The sequence below is a fragment of the Dysidea avara genome, chromosome 3 (genome assembly GCF_963678975.1).
Source record: "Dysidea avara chromosome 3, odDysAvar1.4, whole genome shotgun sequence".
In the NCBI taxonomy this organism is placed as follows: Eukaryota; Metazoa; Porifera; class Demospongiae; order Dictyoceratida; family Dysideidae; genus Dysidea; species Dysidea avara.
In genome coordinates, this window is record NC_089274.1 from 21,921,823 (window position 1) to 21,945,725 (window position 23,903).

At 37.0% G+C, this 23,903-nt stretch overlaps 3 protein-coding genes across 4 annotated transcripts; 2 read left to right on the forward strand and 1 right to left on the reverse strand.

Moving 5' to 3' along the window:
* The first annotated feature begins 3,436 nt into the window (after positions 1 to 3,436).
* On the forward strand, positions 3,437 to 5,129 carry LOC136251824 (fibrinogen-like protein 1). 2 transcript variants are annotated; one of them, XM_066044235.1, is made up of 2 exons: positions 3,437 to 3,490; positions 4,240 to 5,129. In XM_066044235.1, the coding sequence occupies exon 2, from the start codon at positions 4,287 to 4,289 to the stop codon at positions 5,076 to 5,078; it is 792 nt and encodes a 263-aa protein (XP_065900307.1). In that variant the 5' UTR covers positions 3,437 to 3,490; positions 4,240 to 4,286; the 3' UTR covers positions 5,079 to 5,129. The 2 variants fall into 2 exon arrangements, with proteins under 2 accessions (XP_065900307.1, XP_065900306.1); XM_066044234.1 differs by having other exon boundaries at positions 3,438 to 3,490; positions 4,197 to 5,129.
* A 7,571-nt stretch (positions 5,130 to 12,700) lies between these two features.
* On the reverse strand, positions 12,701 to 21,676 carry LOC136250241 (fas-binding factor 1 homolog). The gene is made up of 23 exons (XM_066042422.1): positions 21,579 to 21,676; positions 21,348 to 21,486; positions 21,232 to 21,281; positions 21,124 to 21,164; positions 21,025 to 21,070; positions 20,646 to 20,964; positions 20,214 to 20,372; positions 19,089 to 19,878; positions 17,961 to 18,495; positions 16,911 to 17,075; positions 16,497 to 16,597; positions 16,395 to 16,442; positions 16,193 to 16,351; positions 15,976 to 16,083; positions 15,778 to 15,917; positions 15,042 to 15,160; positions 14,872 to 14,994; positions 14,590 to 14,733; positions 14,337 to 14,534; positions 14,142 to 14,279; positions 14,028 to 14,097; positions 13,798 to 13,964; positions 12,701 to 12,875 (listed from the first exon to the last, which is right to left on the reverse strand). Exons 1-23 carry the CDS (start codon positions 21,588 to 21,590, stop codon positions 12,780 to 12,782), a joined length of 3,867 nt encoding a protein of 1,288 aa, XP_065898494.1. The 5' UTR covers positions 21,591 to 21,676; the 3' UTR covers positions 12,701 to 12,779.
* LOC136250242 (uncharacterized) lies at positions 21,651 to 23,769 on the forward strand. Its single transcript, XM_066042423.1, has 3 exons — positions 21,651 to 21,901; positions 22,792 to 23,428; positions 23,480 to 23,769. The coding sequence occupies exons 1-3, from the start codon at positions 21,698 to 21,700 to the stop codon at positions 23,716 to 23,718; spliced, it is 1,080 nt and encodes a 359-aa protein (XP_065898495.1). The 5' UTR covers positions 21,651 to 21,697; the 3' UTR covers positions 23,719 to 23,769.
* The last annotated feature ends 134 nt before the right edge of the window (positions 23,770 to 23,903 follow it).

Consider the following 23,903-nt stretch of genomic DNA (forward strand, 5'->3'; position numbering starts at 1 on the left):
CATGCAGAGAAGGAAAGATGGATCTGAAAACTTTCATCGACCATGGGCTGACTATGAAAGAGGGTTTGGAGATTTTAATGGCAATTGGTAGTGAATTCTGGTCTATCGTACTCAAATTAACCAATGGGAGCTCAGAGTAGATTTTAAGTTTAGCAATGGAACCAGATCCTACCTCCACTAAAACAGTTTTAAAGTTTTAAGTCTTAAAGATGAGTATCCATTAGCTATCGGTGGTTTTACTGGCATTACTCGTACTAACCCATTTCCACATCAGAATGGCAGCAAATTTAGCACATATGACAATGACAATGATGGATCAAGTTTGTACAATTGTGCTAATGTGATTGGTGCACAAAAGTACAATGGAGGATGGTGGCACAATGCCTGCTAGAGTATCAATCTCAACCATAACTACAACCCTCAGTGGAACCATAAAAATTGGTCGCAAATATTGCAGCCCCAGGTGGATAGAAATGAAAATGTGTCCTCTTAATTGCATGACTTAGTGGTGCTCTATGTGCAAATCTCCTATCCCAGTTCAGTTTTAATTGCATAATATCTTGAGTGGTAGTATATTATATTTTATAGTGTGTTTGTTAGTAGCCTACCATGGAAAATGACTCTGTGTGTGTATGTGTGTGTGTGTGTGTGTGCATTGTGAGTTTATTTATTTGATTAGAAAATGATACAAATAAATGTGTTGAAAACAGCATGCATACAAGCAAAGATGTTAATTACTTGACAATTTTTGATTGTTTACAATTCAAACCATAGCAGATTCATCATACACTCTCCCTTTATTTGTATACATACATCAGTGTATCAGACATTATACCAAATTGAGTAACCAATTTCCATGATGTTATAGAATCTGAAGTTACACTGATATCAACTGTGTCTATAGCACTAGAAATTCACCCTGTTAAATAGGAAAAGAGAACCAGATGTGGTCAAAGAGCTAATTGTATAAGAGACTTAGGGCTATAGATATGTATAATAGTGTCATGAAAAAGACTGAAAGCTTGCATATAGCTATAGCACTTAATGCCTCCACTCATACATCTGCTCTTTATTGCTATATATATAGTTGCAAAAAACATTTGTTTTTTTAGCCATTAAACATGGCTAGTGTAGTATCATGATACAAGCAAGAAACTGGCTAGCTTGTTCGACATTTTTAGCAAATTCCAGTCTGCATTGCAAAAGAATGCTGATATCGCCTGTTACTGCACATGCATTTACTTATACTCTGAAACATATAGCATATAGCAACTAGGACAGAGGCCATCATGTGGTCATGCACCCAAATAAATTTAGTTAGGGGTTCAGTAGAACTTTTCTATGTGTAACAACTTTAAACAGGCTGTAGGACCAGGTGTCCTACAGACTTGTGCTGTAAAGCCTTAATAAAAATAAATAAATAAATATAATGTGTTAGGAAATAAAGTGAATAACTCATACAGCATTTTATGAAGCTATCTGTTAGGTTATCTGTCCATTAAATGACAATATCAATAAGCACCAAATGTACATATTTAGTAGAAGTAGTTTGACATGTTTGAAAATCGAGTTACTCTAATAGAACAGTCATACAAGTGCACAAATGAAAGCATAATAAAGTTTAATATGAGAATGTACTTAACTCTTGCTTTAATGATAATGTTCTTTAGTTCAAAGCATCCATTTTTTTCTAACCTTAGCATATACTAATTGCACGTACACATTAGCTGGCACTGAAGATGGCGGTCAAACAATAGTCCAGTCCAACGGTGATTATTCACTACTGGTATCAATGGGATGATCATAATTAGATTTTATCTATGATGTTATTAAAATTGCAAAATGAATAATCATTGTGTATGATTTTATTACAATATATAGTTGTACTCTATTTCGCTAGGTAGCTATACATCATTTAGACACAAGCAGAAAATATTTAGGACAAAACATTATTGTAAAATGCATGATTTTTCAAGGAAAATACTGCCATATCATACATACATGTGGGGAAAATGTTAGAAAAAATTGGCTCATGTGGGAAACTTCTATTTCTTACTGATCCAATGAAACATATAATAAAAATTAAATTATATAAATAAATTATCCTATTTTGGAAAATCATACATCTGGGCACATGCAAAATTTGTGGGAATTCTCAATTGAAAATTTCAGTGATTTTTTTAAATAATTTTTTTTGCATATTCTGATAAAACAACTATTAAGCCTTCTTTCTGTGAAATTTCACACCCATAGCTTCTTTTATCTAGGAGATATACTGAATTATATCAGACCATGTAGAAGTTTCACAATGCGTGGGACAACATTTAATTTACAAATTGGGTCAGTGATTTGCTGATTCCCAAAACCAAACATTTTCTTGACTTTAGACATTATACAAGTGATTTAATTGAGAAAAAGCACAAAGAACACATGATTAAACTCTCAAGGATCTCTTTTCATTAATTTTAGATTGTAAGAATGGTGATCTTTGTCAACAAAGTGATTTGTCATCAATTTGTCACATCTGATCACTATACAGTTCTATAAACTGATAATGAAAAGTTAGTTTGTAATGTATTAGACAGTAAATTGGCCATATCTTTGGAATGCTTCAACATATCATCACAAAATTTTCACACAAGGTAGATAACCACTCATGCTTCATTGTAGCTATAAAAAAGAAAATTGCTCAATGTGCCCAAATGTATGGTTTTCCAAAATAGGGTCACTATTATTAATAAAAATGTTTCAATTTAGCAAAAAAAAAATTTTTTTTCTCAAAATAAATAAATGCATGTATGACAAAACTATTGGTGAGAAACCAAGGGCAAAACCAGGCCTGGTAAATACTAATCAATTTTAATGATGCTGTAATCAGTACATGTCATTTCTTGGTTGCTACCTTTGAATTCATGACTTTCTCCATATTTTAAAGCCACACACTTTTTATATATAGCTTGTCTGTTATGGCATGGATATTAGATAGGTGTACTTCAATGTCAAGAGTTATGGCATGGATATAAGAAGCTGGAGTCTATAGCCAAGCACTATTATGATACATACATACGTACATACATACATACATAAGCTGTGGAATTCCATCTACAATCAAAAACACCCTGCTTGAATCATTTCTTTCACACAATACTCCAAACTATTAGAAATAGTGCATGGTTATGTGCAATATGATATAGAACATCGAGTGAAGATATTTAAACAATACATTGAAAACTTAACAATACAGATGTTCAAAACAATGACTTGCTATTGATAGTAATGTTACACAGGTACTCACAATATAGCTATATGTAGAAAAGGGTGATATACCTTTTCCTTCTTCCCGTAATATAATCAGCAAATATTGCAACATATTGATGATAGTATAGTATTTAAGCACATGTTGCTTAACAATATTCATATTTGTTCATCTCGATGGCATCTTATTGAGCACCACTAACACCACACACAAAGAATCCTTCAAACAGTGTCTGTAAGTTTGATGTCTGTAAGATGAGGCAACCATATACTTACCTGTTAATTATTACATAGTGACCTAACAATATATACTCATTTAAAATATTTATTGACTTATTTAAAATAGTGCATGTATCTGCATGTACAAAATAATTTGTATACATATTGTGTACTATCTATATATTCCATAAATAAATTACAGTGTAGCATGCACATTTTGGTGTATTCAAGAGCGGATGAGTGATCACGCTGTGGAAAATAAAAGTTAAATATCCACCGCTCTGAAGAGTTGCCATAGCCGAAATGATTTAACACCTACACGGATTTGAATGGTATTACTGTTAATACATGTCATTCTCTTCAGAGTATATGGTACTACTTTAATGGTTGCTCCCCATGCAGGGGAGTGTTAAATTCTCCCAGCTATGGGAACTCTGTAGAGTGTTAGTATATATTCTTTGTGTTAACGGTGTAATCACTCAAGCATCACTAGTTATGTATTCCTCTTGACATGCATATATAAAAAGCACACTCCACAATCTACGTTCTATTTAAACCTTAGAAAGGAAAAGCCATGAAGAGTAATTACTATTCACTTACCACTAAGCTAAGGCTTGTGCATGTTAATTGTATGCTAACTATAAAGCTCTATGTCACATGTAAACCGTTAGCTATTTGATACTTGGTATGTAACTTTGGTTCTAAATCGTTTTGTTATTTAGTACTTGTATAGAAATTAGTAGATCTCTCACTGTATTTGTACAGTGACACAACCACATTCATCAATCATATCTGTAACTGGTCTGATCACAATGATAACATTTCATGTCATCTTCATGTCACTATTCACTACTGGGATAATTGCCAGTACCCAGTGTGATACCCACATAAACGCCATAAGGAAAAATGCAACAGGATTGCAGTATCCATGTGGTTTGCCATCTGATGACAACTGCTGTTATTTCAAGGAGAATCATTTTGACCAATCTCCATCTGGTGTATACAAAATGAACAGCTGGTGTAGTGGGAGACTGTCAATAGTTGGTATGTACTGTGACACTACAACAGCAAATGGAGGATGGACAGTGATACAGAGGAGGAAAGATGGATCTGAGAATTTTAACCGACCATGGGCTGACTATGAGAAAGGATTTGGAGACTTGAACGGTGAATTCTGGTACGGGCTCAAGGCCATGAACTGTCTTACACAAACTGGCAAATGGGAACTAAGAGTTGATTTTGAATTTCCCAACAAGACCAGATCCTACCTTCACTACAATCTGTTTAGAGTAGGAAATGCTAGTGAAGAATACCCATTGACTATTGGTGGGTTTACTGGGGAAACTCCTACTGATCCATTCTCAACCCAACAGCCCCTCAATGGTATGAAGTTTACCACATATGATAAAGACAACGATAAAGATGATAGTATTAACTGTGCAGATGGAGAAAGAGGAGGATGGTGGCATCGTGCTTGTTGGAGCATAAATCTCAACTATCGGTACAAATCTTCTGGAGTAGGATTCCTGTACCTGACCAAGCAGTACTACAACCTCAGGTGGATAGAAATGAAAATACATCCTCTCAATTGTTCACCTCAGTGACACTACTAACTTGTTGTCCACTATTATTAACTGATAACTGGCTCACTAGTGTATCTGATATGATAAAATAAAACAATTATGTTTACCTTTTCTTTCTTAAGTTTATGCTGTGCATGTACTCCACATACCATACAAACACTATAATATGCTGTTAGAAAGTTTAAAGCCTTCAGACTGCATGTGCTCCTGGCTGACATTCAGCATTAAGTTCAGCATTAAGTTCAGCATTGTTTGTAGCTGCATTAGCTACAAACATTTCATCAATCTTGTGAAGCATTCTTCACATTTTCCATGGCTTTATCGCATAGGTTATAATATTTATTGTAGTAAACCTCACGCATATAAACAATGAGTGAATATATTATACATATAGGTATCATGTTATGGTTTAAGTAAGTATACTTTTAGGCTGGCTAGCTGTGATTATAAGACACTTTTTTACTATCTGGAGGGAATCTTCATCCACTTGTGATGAAGATGCATCACTTATAATGAATGTCAGCATCAGTAAAATCAGTATTCAGTTACTGAGTGGATCCCCTGTTAAAAAATCACAGGTATAATTACAATTACAACATACATACAGGCAGGATTTTTCTAAGGTGGTGTTTCCATATTTGGTGGGCTATTGATGCAGCTAGGGGTCTGGGGTGCAGCTCCCAGCTGTTGACAAATTTTATATATTATATGCTTCAAAATTATTGGTTTATGCCGGCTTTATGAATAATACAAACCATCTATTCAATATAATATTATACTTAGTTTCCTAGTTCCTATCCACTGCATGCAGTGATCCAAAATTCCAAATATATAGCTACCCAAATTCTCCAATTAAAATCTCGAAACTTATTATTATTATTTAGCTATTAATAAATGCTATCCCACTAGGGACCTGTGAGAAGGCTAAAGCCTGTGAATACAGGGAAGCACTTACATTATACTCATTTAAAATGCAATTCATTATGAATGTTCTATTAAGGTATAGTTTTGACTGCTCTACTAGATATTATTATTATTATTATCTAGGCCCGGGGCAAATACAACCAAGTACAATTACCAACGGGACGACCTACCGATAAGGCAGTGCATGCATGACCAGTACAGTGTGTGCGTGTTGGTTTATCATCAAGACAATTATTATTATTATTTATTCCAATGTGACAGCCCCCTGGTGAGGCTATTAGGTGGTGAAGGCACAATCCCCAAATCTACTCAATATGTCACAGTAGTGACAGATACAACACAATAGTGGCATCGTAACTAAAGGTCACCAGTCAGTACATCATTGGTGTGGTAATGGCACAGTGATGTGTACACATAATTATGTATACAAAACGTACAGGAGAGAACTATGCATTATTGCATGCAGCAATACATTATAGGCAACATCAACAGATAAAAATTATTAGCCAATATTATACAGTAAAGTATCAACATCAACTAGCTAGAGCTAAATAAGGTTCATCAGTGGTGTAGCAATGGCACAGTGACGGGTGACACACTATAATTATGCATACACAACTTGCAGGAGATAGCTACACAATACTGTAGGAGTATGCAAGCCAGATGAACCAGATAAAGGAAGACAGCCAAGCCAGCCAGAACCTAGTAGCTAGCCGCGCTAAGCCAGGTGAATGCAAAAAAGGTTAAGCATGTATTGAATTGCCTGACACCAACACAAAGGAAGTTCGCCATGCCAGCTGCACAAGACAAGATTGTTTACTTGTATTTCATATTGTAAAGAGCATGGCATGTATTTTAATGTTTTCTTGTATTGTTAATTAATTAAATTTTTATGTGACTGGCAGCTGGCATGGAGACTTGAGACGTTACAAACATAAAAACTTACTTGTAATCTTCTTGTTTACATGTAAAGTGGCCTCTCGCTCTCCTGAAGTCACTTCATGGACATTAGCTAATCTTCTCCTTCGCGCAGTCTGTAATTAAGCAAGGGTGTGGTAAGTTACTGGGCGTTATATAGAATTACACGTATGGTCAAGCCATCAGCACAACGATTATACGTTTGTGCCTTCGTTCACAGGCGAATCGATCCCCGGTTAGATGGACAATTAAAATACAAAATTGATTAAAAGGCCAAAGGCCTTTGACAATGTCCATGTCCAGTTTCTCTCCAATATTGGTCTAGTGAGTGTTTGAAGAAGACATTGTTTTTGCCAGAACTACTTCGTCAGGTAGCTAAATCATTCCATTGTTGGATTATTCTAAAGTTGAAAAAGTGTTGACCAATGCTTCTGCTAATTCTTTGTTTAAAAAGTTTCATTTGATGGTCCCTGGTAATTAACACTGTCTTGTTGTAATGTAAAGATATCTTTTGGGTTCAGTAATTTGATAGTATGAGTTTAGTAGCTAGCTACCTTAAACTGACACTTCAATTAGGTCTCCTCTTTGTCGTCTACAAAAAAGTGAGTGCAAATCTAGTTCTTGAAGTCTAGCTTCATAAGATAGTGTAGAGATAGATGGTATCGGTATCAGCTTAGTAGCTCTTCTTTGAACCTTTTCTAATATACATCTGACTGCATGCTCTATTATTTAGAGCATCTTTCATAGATTATCTATAAAATTAAAAATGACAAAAGGGAAAAATATTCATGATGTTTGACAGTATAGCTAGATGCTTTAAATCATAACAGTATGACTCAAGGTCAGGAAATTCATTCTGACAGTTCTGTGCAGTGTTAGCTACTTGTTGGCAGTGCAAAGTATAATGCATAATCATACAGTGTATACTATACTAGATTGTGGCAAGAAATTTATATTTATAGCTATATAGCTCAGTCTAGCTTGTTACTGTAGCAGGCTACTCCTATATATATAGGGTCAACAATTGTGTGCATGCAGAAGTAGCTATTTTCTTCCATCTTTGTTCATCCATGAGCCAGTTGAGTGGTCAAATAAGTGGCATTTCACTTTATATATACTTGCTTCTCAGTGAACCAGTTTAATTGTATGGATCAGGATGAAACCTGGCAAGTTGATTGATATGTATAGATCGCAAACTTGGGAGGCAAAATTGGTTGGACAAATGATCAAATTTACTCATTCTCATAACATTGGAAAGTGTTTGTTTTAATATGAAAGATCTATTAAACTGTGGGTACATAAGAACTTGTTTATGATTCTTTTGTTTGCATGGCAGTATAATAGGAACAGGTCTATAGTCATGCTACTTTTAGGCAGCTATCAATGATTGATGTCTGATTTCTACATAGTTTAGACATATACATACATACATAGTTAGGTGTAAGTTAAATCCATCTTCCTATATATGCACATATGTATGTATAGCTACAATATAAATAACAATATTAAATTCTTCCATTAGGTACCAATAAGGAAAAGTTAAGTGGGAGATAGATAAGCAGCTGGCAGTACCTGCTGAGTGATGCAGTTCTATAGTACCTTGTATTCATGGATTTCGCAAATTATACAGAATCTTTTAATACAAGTTTTGTCGTTTGACTTCTCTGAGGTATTTTTCTTCCTGGAAAATTTTCTAAACAATTAAGCTTCCCACACCATTGAGGGAAAATAATTTTAACTATTTGTATAATAAAGGCTTTCAGTATACAAGGGTGCTCGCTCAAATAGGAGGCAGTTGTTATCACAATAATATACCAATAGAACTTTCCAGCTGCAGCACAGAAAAGCCATTTACAAAGCAGTTAACAAACACTATGATTTATGATTGAATGGTATGTATATGTGGTTCCCTACACTGCATGCATGTGATTACATGATGAAATACTTCATAAAGCATTCAATCATGTTTGTGCCTGTTTTGGTCCAAATTAAACAAAAAAAAACACAAATGCAATTATGTATCTATTTGATGTATATTTTGCTTGAAAATTTCCATGTTGGAGGGAACAATATTATTGTTTTGTGTGAAATATTTCTTTTATAAAATAATTGTATATGTGACCGGATTTCATATAACAAGGCTTCCACACACACAAAATCAAACTTACGATTTTACCAGAAATGGATTGCTGGTCTAATACACTATCATATTTCACACTGTACTTCCTTCAGCACTGGCAAGTCTGGTTTCTGTAGCAGCTTTCTTCCGACCCTGTCAAAGCCACGAGTGTGAGATTGGCACCATTAAATGGCCATGGCTTTGTGATAATGGTGTGTAGTGAGCTGGGACTTCACAGAGAGCTCGCCAATAGTGTTCTCAGTCAATTTGGAGTAATTTGAGGGCCATGGAGGGCCATGGAGGGCCCAAACTTGGCCTCTGGATTCCAATCGTCTTCTTACTCCATTTTATACCCGTATATTAAGACCACCGTCCACCCCCCATATCAAAACATATGTATGGGATTTGTCAAATCAAGCATTTTCAGGTGGTCAACATTAAAAGTTTTCAAACACAGGGTTAAACCTTTAAAAATTAAGAATTATGCATTAAATAAAACTAATATCTGTTTAATATCCTTTTTGAAACCTCAACTTGGTAAAACATACTGATCATAAAATCTCATCATTCCATGTCATTTTTTGTCCAATACAAAATACATGTATTTTACACTACACGCTAAAACACTAATTTACAACCTTTAACTCACAAAATTTCTACAGCACACCATACAATAAAAGAAAGCCCTTTAATTTCTCTATCCAATTCCGACCGTACAAATGGGAAAATGTCGCCATAGCGACAGTTATTTACTGCTTATGATGACATAATACGCGCTCCATACATTAACCTATTGGAAAATTCAATTATCTCGCCGGGAAAATCCCAATTTACAAGTTGTTATCCTCAACCAAATTCGCTAATTTTGGTATCATTCTACGCAGCGAAGGATGCTTAATAAGACTCCGACCGTACAAATTATTAAACAGGTTAGTTTATAGAAATATGTTTAAAAACACGTGTTTTTACGGGCATTCTGAACACGTAAATTTCGCGGTACAAGGCTCCTTTCTAGCTTCCCCTTCGTTACTACACAAAGAACTTACACATGAATCGAATCGCCTTTCATCAAGGAATCTGATAAACCAAACTTCGTGTCTGTCAACCAAAATACGCGGAAGTTATGGCGCCTTGTTTAGAGGACGGTGTTATTTTATACGAAACGGGCGTAACCCATTCGGAAATCCGGAATATCTTACACAAGTTTTGATATGCACCCTCCCACCCTATTACTACCCCCACCCTCCCACCCTATTACTACCATCTGTGATATTATTACCCGCTCGAAAAAAGCTGCTCAAAACAGGGCAAAGTTTGGGTATCGGAAATGTATCCACCCACTCAGTGATAGCTAGTGAACAGATGAACAATCGGTGCAAATTTTGTTTGCACAGCTGTAGGCACTGGGAAGTTATTACACAACGATTCCTTAAAATCACCATATCTCCTAACAAAGCTTTGTGCGTCGAAGCCTTGTTTTGTCAAATTCAGTCACATATAAACAAATGCAATGAGTAAATATTTTGGTGAGGATCCATATCAAGAACTTACGGGAGGGTCTAAATATTCTGATATTTTGGTTGGAGGACAAAACAGCTAAGGGGTCCAAATTTTATGACTAATCAAATTATCATGCCACATAGACAGTCATAGCTGTAAAGTGACTGTTTTCCCCTCTCATATAACAACATACAAAGGCTGTGGGCTTCCACACTGTTTAATGTTTTTAAAACTTACATGCTCTTAGTTTGGGAATTATATATTATTGAAATTAAGTTAATTAGTCAGCTGCACACACCCAGGGGCGGATACAGGGGGGGACTTTGGGGGCTGAAGCCCCCCCCCCCCCCTTCACTTTTAGGCTTTACTTGATCAATATGCTTAGGATTATAATAAAATTTCGTCTTAGCATAATTATATGATCACTAATAATACAAATACTCATAAACCCACCTTATAAACATCTTTCCAAGGTATTATCAGTGGAATTACGCTAAAGTTTATGCAACAAGAACCTGGAGCAACATTGGAGGTGTACAAGGTCGAGATACTCTAATAGAGCAGTCACTTAACTTCTCTAATAGAACATACACTGGAAGCATATAGTTGGTTCTGTTATGGAATTTTTCCAAATCTGCCTGCACCTATACATACAATGAAGTGGATTGGTCTGTTTAAATGCTTGATTCATCTACTGGTGTAGTTAATATGCATGGCAACACTTAATTCAGGTACACAATTTCCATTAAAAATGCTCTCAGATGCAATCTCGTATCATGCAAATTTCAAAATTTTTCATTTTCAACAGTATTCTCCTAATATGTAACTAATGTTGTGCAATTGTGAGAGAGTGAATCATGCGCTTGGTTGTCTGTACCTACCCAAACTTTTCCATTAATAAAATGCTTCAGAGAGCCATACCTATAATCTAAAGGCATGTATATAAATATCTACAGGCAGAAATATGAATTTTATGTGGAAATGTCCAAATTGCAGTATTTAGCATCTATTTTTCAAAAATTTCCTTAGGGGGCATGCCCCCAGACTCCGCATGCTTCACATGCTGGGAGGTGTGCTTCACACACCTCTACCCAAGAGATTAGTATCTTGAGTTAGCCCCCCCCCCCCCTTTTATAAATCCTAGATCCGCCCCTGACACCAACCATAAAAAGTCAGCATAATTAATTGTTTGTGGTGCTTGTGTTTCCCCTTCAGCTCTCCTCCAAACCTTTTATTACCAATTGAACAAAATTCCACACAAGATTGCAACACTCTGATAGGACAGTCAAACATTCTAATAGAACAGCCATCACATGTGCATCATGCATTACAGCATGCAATGCATGCAAGTATTCATGATAAACAGTTTATAATGATTGTCCTTTGTATAACAAAGCTTTAGAAGATTAACTGGTGGCACCCGCCCTTTGCTTTAGGGATGGGCACCGCCAGACTAAAATTAATTAAACCAGTCATAGAAATCATTAGTTGACTACAACACATGTTTAATAAGACCACTCAGAAAGACTACCTACTCATACACTGGTTCCAAATTGGAATCCCCCACATGCAGCTATTTTGTTTGTGATGATACCTCAAATGTCCCATGATGCATGGCAACACGCCAGATTTTATCTACCTGATGTCAACAGATTCGAAAAAGGAACTTACTTACAATTAATTTTAGTGACTACTGGATAATTTTAATTATGTATAGTCATTTAATTTGTAACATCATGATTATATGATAATGGTTATTGTCCTGCCATCAACGTAACCCATGCACATACCTGAAGAAGCCACCATTGTATTCTGTGCATCTTTATAATCAGCTACAAGCGCATGTTTTTCAATTAATCATTAGCAATCAATTTGATTCCCTCACATTGCATCATGCACTATTGTTTAACTGGGGGAATGAGTGTTCAGTTAATTAGTGCACAATTAAAATCAGAAAATGAAACTAATTTACTCTATGATGTAATCATAATTATCTCCATGGTATCTCCCATAATATAGCAAACAGTGATTTTTCACCTCTCAACTTTGTGAGTCATCATCCACTAGATAGTTAGCCCCATGTGATCAAAATTTTTGAAGTAATAGTGTAATAGTTTGGAGACAGGATCTCACTATTTTTTTGCTGACTTGATTTCAGTGCATAATAAGTTTCTAGCTTAACTGATGTCATATATACACGATACACATATATAAAAAATTGAAGATATATTGTACATATTTTCAAATTATAGTGGATGGTGTCAACTGTAGCTGCTTTCCAGTTCTAGTAATGTTAGTCTGCCACTGTTCCGCAAGGAGGCCAGAAAATTCTTCTCCTCTTCAAGGAATTCATTATCCTGTACAATTAATTTAAAGCACACACAGTTTTTATACCATATAGCAGAGATTTTTGAGGGGAAAATTTTTGTGATTTTCATGGATTGGCAGCTATCTGTACAATTCCCCTCCCCCCTTGAAATTTGCAGTTTGATCCAAAAGATCCCCCCCCCCCCTCAAAATTTTGAATGGTGATCTGTGAAAAATTTTACCCTCGAAAATAACCAGCTACACGGTATACTATATACAGTCATCTGCTAACAAGATGCACAAGTATCTTGAAACAAAATGGGGCCTCATCATGGGGTGAGCCTAAGTATTATGAATCTCCTTGTTGGTACATCTATGTAATGGCAGATGGCAGGTTATATTTTGCTGGCAGTCATGTGAATAAAAAAAATTTGAATGACTTTTCACTGTCTCTATGAAATTAAGTTTATGGTGAGTTTGAGTTGCTATAGAGTTGGCCCGGCTTTGCTGGGATAGCCTTAAATTTTTTTTATGGTATCAAATACAGTGCGCACAACAAATACATGATTGCCATCAAACTCTGTTGCTGTCAAATTCTACTGCTGCATCTCTATAAAACTCTCTTCTGTACCATTTCAACGCTATCGTGGCAAACGGACAATGACACAAACATATATGACGGTTTTCGGATATCACCGATGGCCTTCTATTTGTGTTACACAAGAACTTGTTTGACATACTGTAAACTTGTCATGTACTCAACAATGACATGACCTCTCACTACTACCTAATGTGGGGATCACTTAGGGTTATTATATTAGTCTTGCTTGGCCAGGTCATTTTTCTCCACATGGAGTTTATCAATGTTTATCATGGTGTTTTCCTTAATACTTTGTGAGACTATATATATATATATAACCCAATTACCAATTCTTATGGAAAATATGATTACAAAACATTACATACAATCACCTGTTTAGCTTCCATGGCGATCTTCCTCAACTGAACATTGGTGTCCAACTGGTCCAGTAAACTGGTCATGTGAGATCTGGTGGGCTGTGGGGGTGGGGCCTGGGTCATGTGATCAAATTGTGGGAATGTGATATCATCCTTGATGACATCATTTGTGATGCTATTTACTGAAGAATTCATGAAATACACCAATTATTGAAATCCTAGTGGGTGGTGGCTACATTACCTACCTTGTAAATCAGGAACATATAATCTTTCTTGAGTCTGCTCTTTTCTTTCTCTTGCAAAGTTCAGTTTCTCCTAATAGAAAGGTATATAATAAGCAGACCTCTAGTTGTGCTCACTTCTGTGAGATGTTTCTCTTGTTTCTGTATAGCCATCTGCTGGGACTGAACACTGGCCAGTTGAGATTCTGCTGTCCCTTTTAATAACTGTGCTTCCTCCAGTGATCTTTGACCTTGTTGGTACATCTTAGTAGCCATCTGTAAGACATTTAAATAAAAACTAATAATCATGATATATAAATTTCCATTGCTCACTTCATGCATTTCCTTGGCTTGTTGTAGTTTCTTGACAGCTTCATGTTCCCTCTCTGTAGCAGCCTTTTCATGATCTTGTAGAGTCCTGCTGTGACTCTCCTGTCTCTGCTTCTCCTCACTGAGTAGCATACGCTCTTCAGCAAGTCTGGCTGATTCCTGTTGGACTTGTTCCAACTGTGACTTCAGTACCTTTTCCCTCTAAAATATCCTCGTTTAAAGAGAGATTTATTCTGCATAATTGAAACACCTTTACTTTTAAAATTCTCTCTGCTTCTCTTAACTCCTTCTCTTTGGACAGCTTCAAGGAGCTGGACAGTTTGGATTGTTCACTGGCCACAGCTCGACGTTCCTCATAACACTTGGACATCATCTCCCGTTGTTCAGCAAGAAACTGATCCTACAAAACCCCACCAAACTTAAATATTACAAATGACTAAAACAACAGATACTATTATTGCATAAGCTGAATGAATTATAAGCATTTCCTCAGTAATTTTAAATTTCAAGAATGCATGTGATATTTAGGTAAACTCACCTTTGCTGCCTGTAAATCAGCTCTTTCTTGCTCCATTCTAGCTGAGAAGGATGTCCTGTCTTGATCAAAAGCTGCCTGCTGAGAGTTAAGCCGTATGCTGTCTTGTTGCAGTTTCCAGCGCTCCTAATAGTACGTACAATGGGAGAACCAAGGAGGGGCTTGTTTTGAACCTGTTCTAGCTGTCTGGCCTGATCAGACAATGAGGACTCCATTCTACCAATCAGTGTTTGTAATCGTACCCTCTCTGCTTCATTCTCTGCTTGTTGTTCAATCAATCGTCTTTCATTGACTAAAACAATTTGCAATCAATAAGCAAGTTCTATAAGACACTGAGTTCATATACATGCAAAAGTACACAAAAGCATGTCCAGTGTTCATACTGACATTAGAAACCTTCTTCATTACATTCACAAATGTAATGTAGGACTTGCAATGCAACTAACCTTCATGAAAAATTGGTGTATGTTCTATTAGAGTAGTATTGATGTTTGAGTAGCTAGTTCATCAGCCCACATGACCACCATTACAAAGTGGGCGGGCTCATTTGCTACTCATGTATCATGTGAGCAGTCAGGATGCCCATCATGTGTAGGATAAGCTAACATGACAGGTTTATAAACCGCTACATAACAGTACACAATGAATGAATAATACTATGGATCATCGTGGGATACTTTAGGGACCAGCACTACCATGTAGCGGCAGTCACACAAACAATATCCTCTAGCAGACCGTTGGGAAGACTTATATTGTACTTCATCCTTTAGAGAACTAACTCCAACTATATTCTGTGTCATCAGTGTTCTCTCCGTAATAAATAAACTTCTGATACTAATGGGGATGAGGTTTTACTGTATGCTCTCCATAAATGTGTTGATGTATGCACCATTTCAATGGGGTGACTACCTTTCATTTGCTCTTCACGGCATTTCAAAATTTCTTCTCTCTGTCCCAGTCCTAGATTGTGAGCCTTATCTACCTTTTGTTGTAGGCTGCTCACTTCGCGGGAAGATGCCTCCACTTGTCGTGTCAGGTCTGTCAGCGCCCTGCAGGAATAGTGGGTGGAACTGAGTATAGCTGAAGCAATGCTAACACAGCACCTACCGGGTATGTGAGAATGCTGCCTTCAAGGCTGTCATTTCTTGCTCATGAATTGTCTTCAAGTGTTGTACCTCCAGCTCATGTTCACGATGGACATCACCAACACTAGACCTATAACATGCACAGTAATATTTTAATAGTATCCTATTAACAGTACACTAGCTATGATATCCTGATAATATCCTAACAGTATCCTATAATATAGCATTAATCTTATTACCTGTGTAATGATTGTAGTTTCTCAATCTCATTATTCTTGTTAGCCTCAAGTGCTTCAAGTTTCTTCCTGCCTGTTATAACGCTGTCCATTTTCTCTTGTTCAAGTTGCTTCAGCTGCTCTGAGTGTCTAGCCAACTCCATTTCTTGTTCTTCCCTCCATCTTAAAACATCAGTAAATATGATGTCACATGAGCTAACAATACCTCTGCTCCCTACGTTGATTGCCCTCTTCAATGTTAGCAATACGAGAACTGTAAGTAAAGTAGAACTGGTTTGCCATGCACAAAATAAGTGCCTATAGGTACCTGTGTGATTTCTCAATGGATTCTATTTCTTCATTGTGTCTCTGTTGACAGAGTTGTAGTGTGTGTTGAAGCTGGTCCCTCTCCAACTCAACTCGATGGAACTGCAAGTAAAGCTACCATCTACTGTTGTATACATTTTATTGTCACTGTATTTCATTAGAAATGTGTTCTGCTTTAGAGTATCCATGTAAGGAAACTAATCCCACACACTCATATTCAATGTATGATAATCAACCCTGGTAGCTACCCTCGACTATTGGAACCTCAATTGTTCCCAGAGTTTTACAATGGTGAAATAGTTCAGATAAATGAAGTAGACTCATTTATATACAGAAATAAATGCTTTAGTTAAACAGTTATTTGGTTATTTATGCTAGTAGCATGAATAACTGAAGATGCATATACACAGTTTACCTTCATTTTGAGGTCATCAATTGTTACTGTGGTACCAGCCATTTCTTTGTGGTGAGCATCACTTTGCTGTCTGCTCTGTTGTTGTCCTGCTTCATAATTTTTAACAGCAGCCATTTTCTCCTCTTCACATGAACTAAGCTTTTTCTCCAATTCACTCACTTCCAACTACAGTTAAAATTGTTTGATGATATTCTTTGCTTGTGCTGATAGCAAAACTTCATTATGCTTTAGTAACGAAACTTCATTAGTAAGTTAAGGACCTCCACAATAAGGATTAGGACCAACCTGGCACTATTCTAGCACAGCAAAACTATGTTCTGCTTTGGTACATTTGTACACAAGTTGCACTAAGAGTAGTACTGTGCGTACAACCATACACTGACCTTGACTGTTCAATTAGAATATTTTGTGCATTTTATTGGTAGAATATATACACCATCATGATGACCTTTCTGACTCCATATAATTACTGGCGAAAAAGAAACTATAAGGGTATATGTACTGTAGCTAAAATGAAACTCTGCATGTACTTTTTTTTGCATAATTAAGTGCATAATACTTAGAAGCATATACAGTGTAACCTCAAGTTATCCAGACCCCACATATCCAGATTCTTGGTTAACTGAATTATGGAAATGACTGCTCTATTAGAGCTGTGACTGTTCTATTAGAGTAGTTGATAATACTGAAATTAAAAAAAAAGTTCTTTATGGTTATTTATAACAACTGCAACTGTACAAACAAGGGGAGAGAATTTTAAATTTTTATGCAGTCCAGGAAGTTGGCCATGCCAAATTTATTTGTTTCACAAATCACGCAAGTCAATTTTTTTCTCTTCACTAGAAAATAATATTATGATCCATTCAAAATGGCTGCAGACTATTGTGTTGTACAAGTAGTCATAACAAAGGGGCTAGGGGAAATTAGAGTACTTCCATTCTATTTCAGAGCAGGTTTACGTCAATACACTCTAATAGAGCAGTCATATAGTCTATTAAAACAGTCAGGTGCTAACTGAAATGATAAGAATTCAGAATTCTTAGCAGTTACCTTTAGTCTAGAAGTTATGGATTTTTCTTCTCTCAGCTCCTCTTGTAGTGCCTTCAGCTGATCCTTCACTATATTCACTGCACTGTTAAGTTTCTCCCTCTCTTGTGAAGCAGTCTGGTCCCAGACAGCTCTAGCTTGCTCCAGTTGTAGTTTAGTAGTAACTAATTCACTGTTTACCTGCTGTAGCTGCAGTGACTGTTGTTGTGTTAGTAATTGCTGTTGTGTTAATTGTTGTTGTAATGCCACATCAGGTAATGTTGGCATCATGGAGTGTACCATACTAGGCTGAGTACTAAGTGTTGTAGTAAGTGCTTCATTCTGTCTTGCTGTCACTGGTGACTGTAAGATGTCTTGTGGAAGAGGCTTGTTGAGTGGGAGGGGCTCATTTTCTGCAGAAGGCTCATGTGATATGGTTAGGGTGTTGACTTCAAACAGGTTCCCAGATAGTGGTGACTTGGGTGGTGTAGATGCTACCTCTCGTCTTCTCCGACTGCCAGTGGGCGGCCTCTCGGTAATAAACAAATCTTCCTCCAGCCTGTAATGTACACGTGCCACAGTAACAAGGAATAAAATAGTGTGGTATGTTTGGCTGAGTAGTAATCATGGTATATATCATTGGGAAACATCACAACAGAATAGCTGACTATTATATTAGAGTATTTGACAGCTTTGTTAGAGCATAATAGTGCTTGATCTGCAGAGGTTTAACTTCTATTCCCGGGTTTAACTACCATATACTCCTAGTTTTTACTTTGATGTAAGGCTTTGGTGGGATAGAAATTAATTGGTATTGCTAATAATATAGGTATTTTGCTCTTGAATGGACACTATACAAACAATATTGATCGTAAATAAACGGGAAAGGTATAGTAAGGCAAAAATGTGTTTATAGTGATGCCACGACATCCGAATTCCTTGTATTTTACTACTAACCACTACTATATATATATAGTATTCTTGATATTTCGGTATCATAATTTCAGTTTTGGGCCTCATATAATTATAGTATTGTGGCTTTGTTCATACCTAGGTATGGCTAAAGATATAGGTACAGTATATTGCAGAGCCCCAAATGCAGCTACCGTGTTAAGCATTATTAGCTAAAAACCTGGTAACTTTATGGATTACCTGTTATTCTTCACTGCCACTTGATCTGATGGTAGTTTGGTGGTCTCAGTTGTAGTGAGAGTTGACTGCTCAGTGATGGGGTCGGCCACGACGTGGTCCTTGTTACTAGTCTGTTGTCTAGTTTGCTGGTTCACCATTGCAGTATCTTGCTTCAAGCATCCCTTCATGGATGGACTGCTTGATGGCCGTGACACATCAGCAACCGATTCTAGGGAGTCAGAGAACCGAACTGATTTCTTCCCTGGTGCTGTACTGGGCCGCTCCAATGCTGATGTGTCTGACATGACCCTCCTTCTCCCTTGGGGAAGTCCCCTTGTTTTCCTCCCTCCTCCACCAGATGACACAGAGGATGGAAGGTAACTACCAAATTGAAAGTCAAAATCATCACTTTTTCTCTCTCTTTCAGTACTCTTCAAAGTTCCACCAATGCTCTCACTAACATTGTTGTCTGTGGATAGAGGCGTGCACTCTTCAGCCTTTTGATGTTCTTGCTGTTGTTGTTGTTGTTGTTGCTGCTGCTGCTGTTGTTGTTGCTGTTGCTGTTCTGGTTGTTTTCTTCCAATTAGCTCATCAAATCGTGAAGCCCTCCTTGTGTTTGTCTGGTTAGCCTTCAGTGGTGTGCTATCAATCAGCCCCAAAATGTCATCACCTTCAAATTCATCATCACTGTTGTGTGGTCCTGCCGCTTGTGTGGAAGAAGGAGTTGGTTTCTTGTCAGCCAGCACTTTAGATGGTTGCTTATGGTGTTGTTGCTGCTTCAAGCTACTTTCTGCAACAGGCTTGCTTGCCACTAAAAGGCACCACATATTATATCAGAAAACGAAACAAACATTAAACAGAAAGTTATTAAAATTCCAACATTATACATATCCATGTAAACCAGACTACCTGACATGGAAACACTCCCATGACCCTAGTTTAATTAGTGATTTACAAACTGTACATATACTTGTAACTTTACAATACAGTAGACCCTCAATAACTCCTATGGATGATAAACATGTTCGGATAATTGAAGCCCATTTCGTATAAGAACAGTGGATTTTTGCAGTCAAGGCAAGTTGATACATTCAACACAACAGAACCCAACAACAGCTATAAGACAGAAGGTTCATGTTTCCATACCTTTATCTGCAGTAGATGGTTGTGTTCTGGAGGAGACTAGTTTCAGTTTTGGGTTATTGTTCACAGGTTGGTCATCATCTTCACTGCCTGATGATAACAGGTCAGCTAGTATGTCATCATCATCATCATCATCATCATCACTGAGTGATGCTGCTCCACCTGTTGTAGTGAACCAACCAATCATTGCAGGTATGCCCCACTATAGGAGTAGCCCCACCCACCAACCAAGTAAGCAGCTATATTCTTGTACAACACACATTGTTACATTTTGTACAGGCCATGTCATGCCATCACTAGTGGGGACACACAGTATGATAGGTCAATAACATGTTAGGTGGAATACAGCATTCCTTATTCACTGTTCAGTGAAGGTATGCACAGGCTGACAGCAGAACTAAATGTATAAAATATGTAGTAAATCAACATACGTACTCTTTTGTTTGGTGTCATTCTCTTTTGATTGCGGTTTAGTTGAAGCAGGAGGAGATGAAGGACTTGGTTTGGTTGTGGTATTATTTGCTGCTAATCCTTTATTAATCTCTCTCATCAGTTCTTGTTCTTGTTCATCGAATTCTTCATCCTCAAAACTGACCTTCTTTGGCACTGCACTACTCTTCATTTTCTTTGTCTTTCCTGTTGATTTCTTTGACTGGGTCTTGCCCAGTGAACTAAACAAATTACTCTCCATATCATCAATGTCTCTGATAGAACTGACAATCTTTGCCTTGTCTTCTTCAGTAACAGATACATCCTATAGTGTAAATAATAATAATATAATACCACACCCAAGTACATTAAAATAATAGCATACAGGTGATTGGTCAGAGTTGTCTTCGGAAACGGCACTCTTCAGCTTTCTACACATGAGCAGCACAGAAATGTATCTTACATTGTATGCAATATCACTCACGTCTTTTTTGGAAGAGATGTCAGCTTCCCAGTGTTACTTTTCTGATCAAGTAAACACAGCATGTATTGTACTACGTATGTACTTAAGTCCATCTCGCATTCCACTTACCAACTTGGGCACCGATGATGCCTTTTCCCCATACTTTGCTCTAGTACTCCCTAAAATGTATGTGATATGTTATACAGGCCTGAAAAAAACTGTGACTATACTCAGCAGGCACTCACCTGCAAACTGGCTGGTCCCACTAGTGTTAAAATCATCGTCCTCACCTAGTAAGTCATCTAAGTTGCTACCAAAGTCCAGAGAAGCACTTCTGGATGAAGTTGACTTCTTTTGTGAAAACTGAGGCAGGGGACCCAGCAGCTGTAATGAACACGCCCACGTGAATACCTTCAATCGATGCACATCGATAACCGATTTTTCTAGCCTTACAAACTTTCATTAACGTTACTTACACTAGCACTCATTTCTTGCTAACTTTGGGTCGATTCTAACTTACTCTGTAAGTTGTTTATTTTAATCACCATGGTATTTATGGTTAGAGGGGTACATATTTCATAGCTGCTACGAAAAGATGGCGAAAAAGATCGCCAATTTTTTCCGAGCTGATTCCTCAATCGACTATGAGAAAGAACTAAAATATGAACCAGTGTTTGACTATTTTATGAGTCCTACAGATGATAATCGCGAGGGACTCCAAGACGAGGATGATAATTGTGAGGAACTGCAAGACGAACATGATAATCGTGAAGGACTGCAAGGCGACCTTGATAATCAGGTGCAGTTCACCATAGATTTTTAAATCTATGGTATCACCATGAGTTTATTGTACACACTACAGTTAGTATGTAGAAATACAATTCTTTGCACATTGAGCTTAATAGGATAAAGTACAAGACTTGCTGTTGGTATTTGGCCGGTTATTAAAGGCGAGTGAGAAAGAACCAACATTCTGTATTAAAAAAAATTTGCAAACAAGTTGATGCTATGCTGCTTCTAAAACCCACTGTCCTGTCCATGCAGTTAATAGTATTTTGTAATTCACTAATTATTTTGTAATTACTTTGCTAAGGAAATGTAACTCACAAAATATGCACAGAAATGTCTTCTGAACTGTTTTATGTATTATGCAAATTCTTTAGAGAAAGCCTCAAAGGCTACCCTTTATTTTCGTTCGTGTACCTACTAGTCTAGTGGTGAAACTCTTCTGTTGGGGCTTATCATCATGTCACTGTTATACACTTGCTGCCAACTATTTATGTACTGTTTAGATGCTACAATTGTAAAATACTTAACCCTACCATGTAAACAACTTCGTAACCCATTTCCTTGGAGTACATATCATAATTCTAGGCTAATCCATGGAGCAACCATAAGCTTGGGGCAAATTCCATAGGAACATAATTATCTAGATATTTGTACTACATACATTTTGTGTAGTCTTGTGCTGTGAAATGACACCCTAAATGTCTAGCCTTGTCAGAGGAATTTTGTCCAGCATACCTAAATTGCTTCTTTTTTTTTTTGTAATGTACATATATTAGTGGGAAAAATCCTACTTAGATCAATGTTTCTGAGTACAAGACTACGTAATAGGATCCAGAAGTCACTAGTGTGTTGTTATATTGTTGACATTATTGTTATTGTTATTAGTGCTTTACATTACAGGGTGATATTGAAGGTGTACGTGTAGTAGGGTCTGGGGAAATCAGATACACTGGTTATATGGATGACACAATTGGAGATTATGGAAGTATGTTTGGAGTGGTGGCGACACCAACTGTTTCTAGTATTTCTAGTGTTGACAGAGCTCCAGAACGTTTCAGTTTAATGAAGGAGACAGAGAATGATGAAGATAATTCTGGAGGTTTGATAGGTGAGGCAGACCATCAAATTGAAGCACCAGCTCAACAAACATTTAGTAGTAGTTCATCTGATACACCTGAAGAGACTTCTAGGGCCTCTCTTGAAAAACCAGTTGTGTTACCTGAAGGGATAAGTTATGAGCGAGACAATGATCACCAAAAACTTGTTGCTGTAATGGGACGAGAATTTGACCTTCCACTACAAGTTGCTGAAAATTTGAATGAAGTATATGGCAGGTTGCATAGACAAGAAAATGAAGTTAAATTTCTTGGATATATATGTAAAAGACAGGACCTGTTAATGGGAAGAATACATGACTCAGATGTACAAAGACATGACCTTGTTATGATGTGTTATAATGCATCAGAGGCACGTATCATGCTTACCGGCGAAGATGGATTTTATTCAAAATTGTTAACACAAGTGTATAGCTTACTAGGTAAGCTAGGGTGTGTGTTAATAGCAGTTGATATATACCAGTCTATTCCAGGTACCAACAAAGCAGTGTTTGTTATAATAAAATATCATTCTTTGGTGGTGGATACTGATACATTAATACCAGAGTCACTTAACAAACGCCTTAGTAGACAACCGGAGTTGGAGGAGTGTCTGAGCAATAGACAAGTGATGTCTTGGACTGATAAACCCACTGGTGTTCATATTGATAGACTAATTGAGTTAGCCCATGTGATAGGAACACCAAGGAAATACAATTGTACAATATTGTAATTCAATGCTTATAACTGTTATAAACTATGGTCATTAATGATTTGATACCGAGATACAGCAAGCTGAGTGCAGCTGTACTGTAAAGCGGATATTTGGATAATTTAGCGCATGCGTATTGAGTTAGTATACACCCTTGTTGTCATGGCGATCTGGCGGGGATAACAATGGTTTTCTCCTAGCCTCGC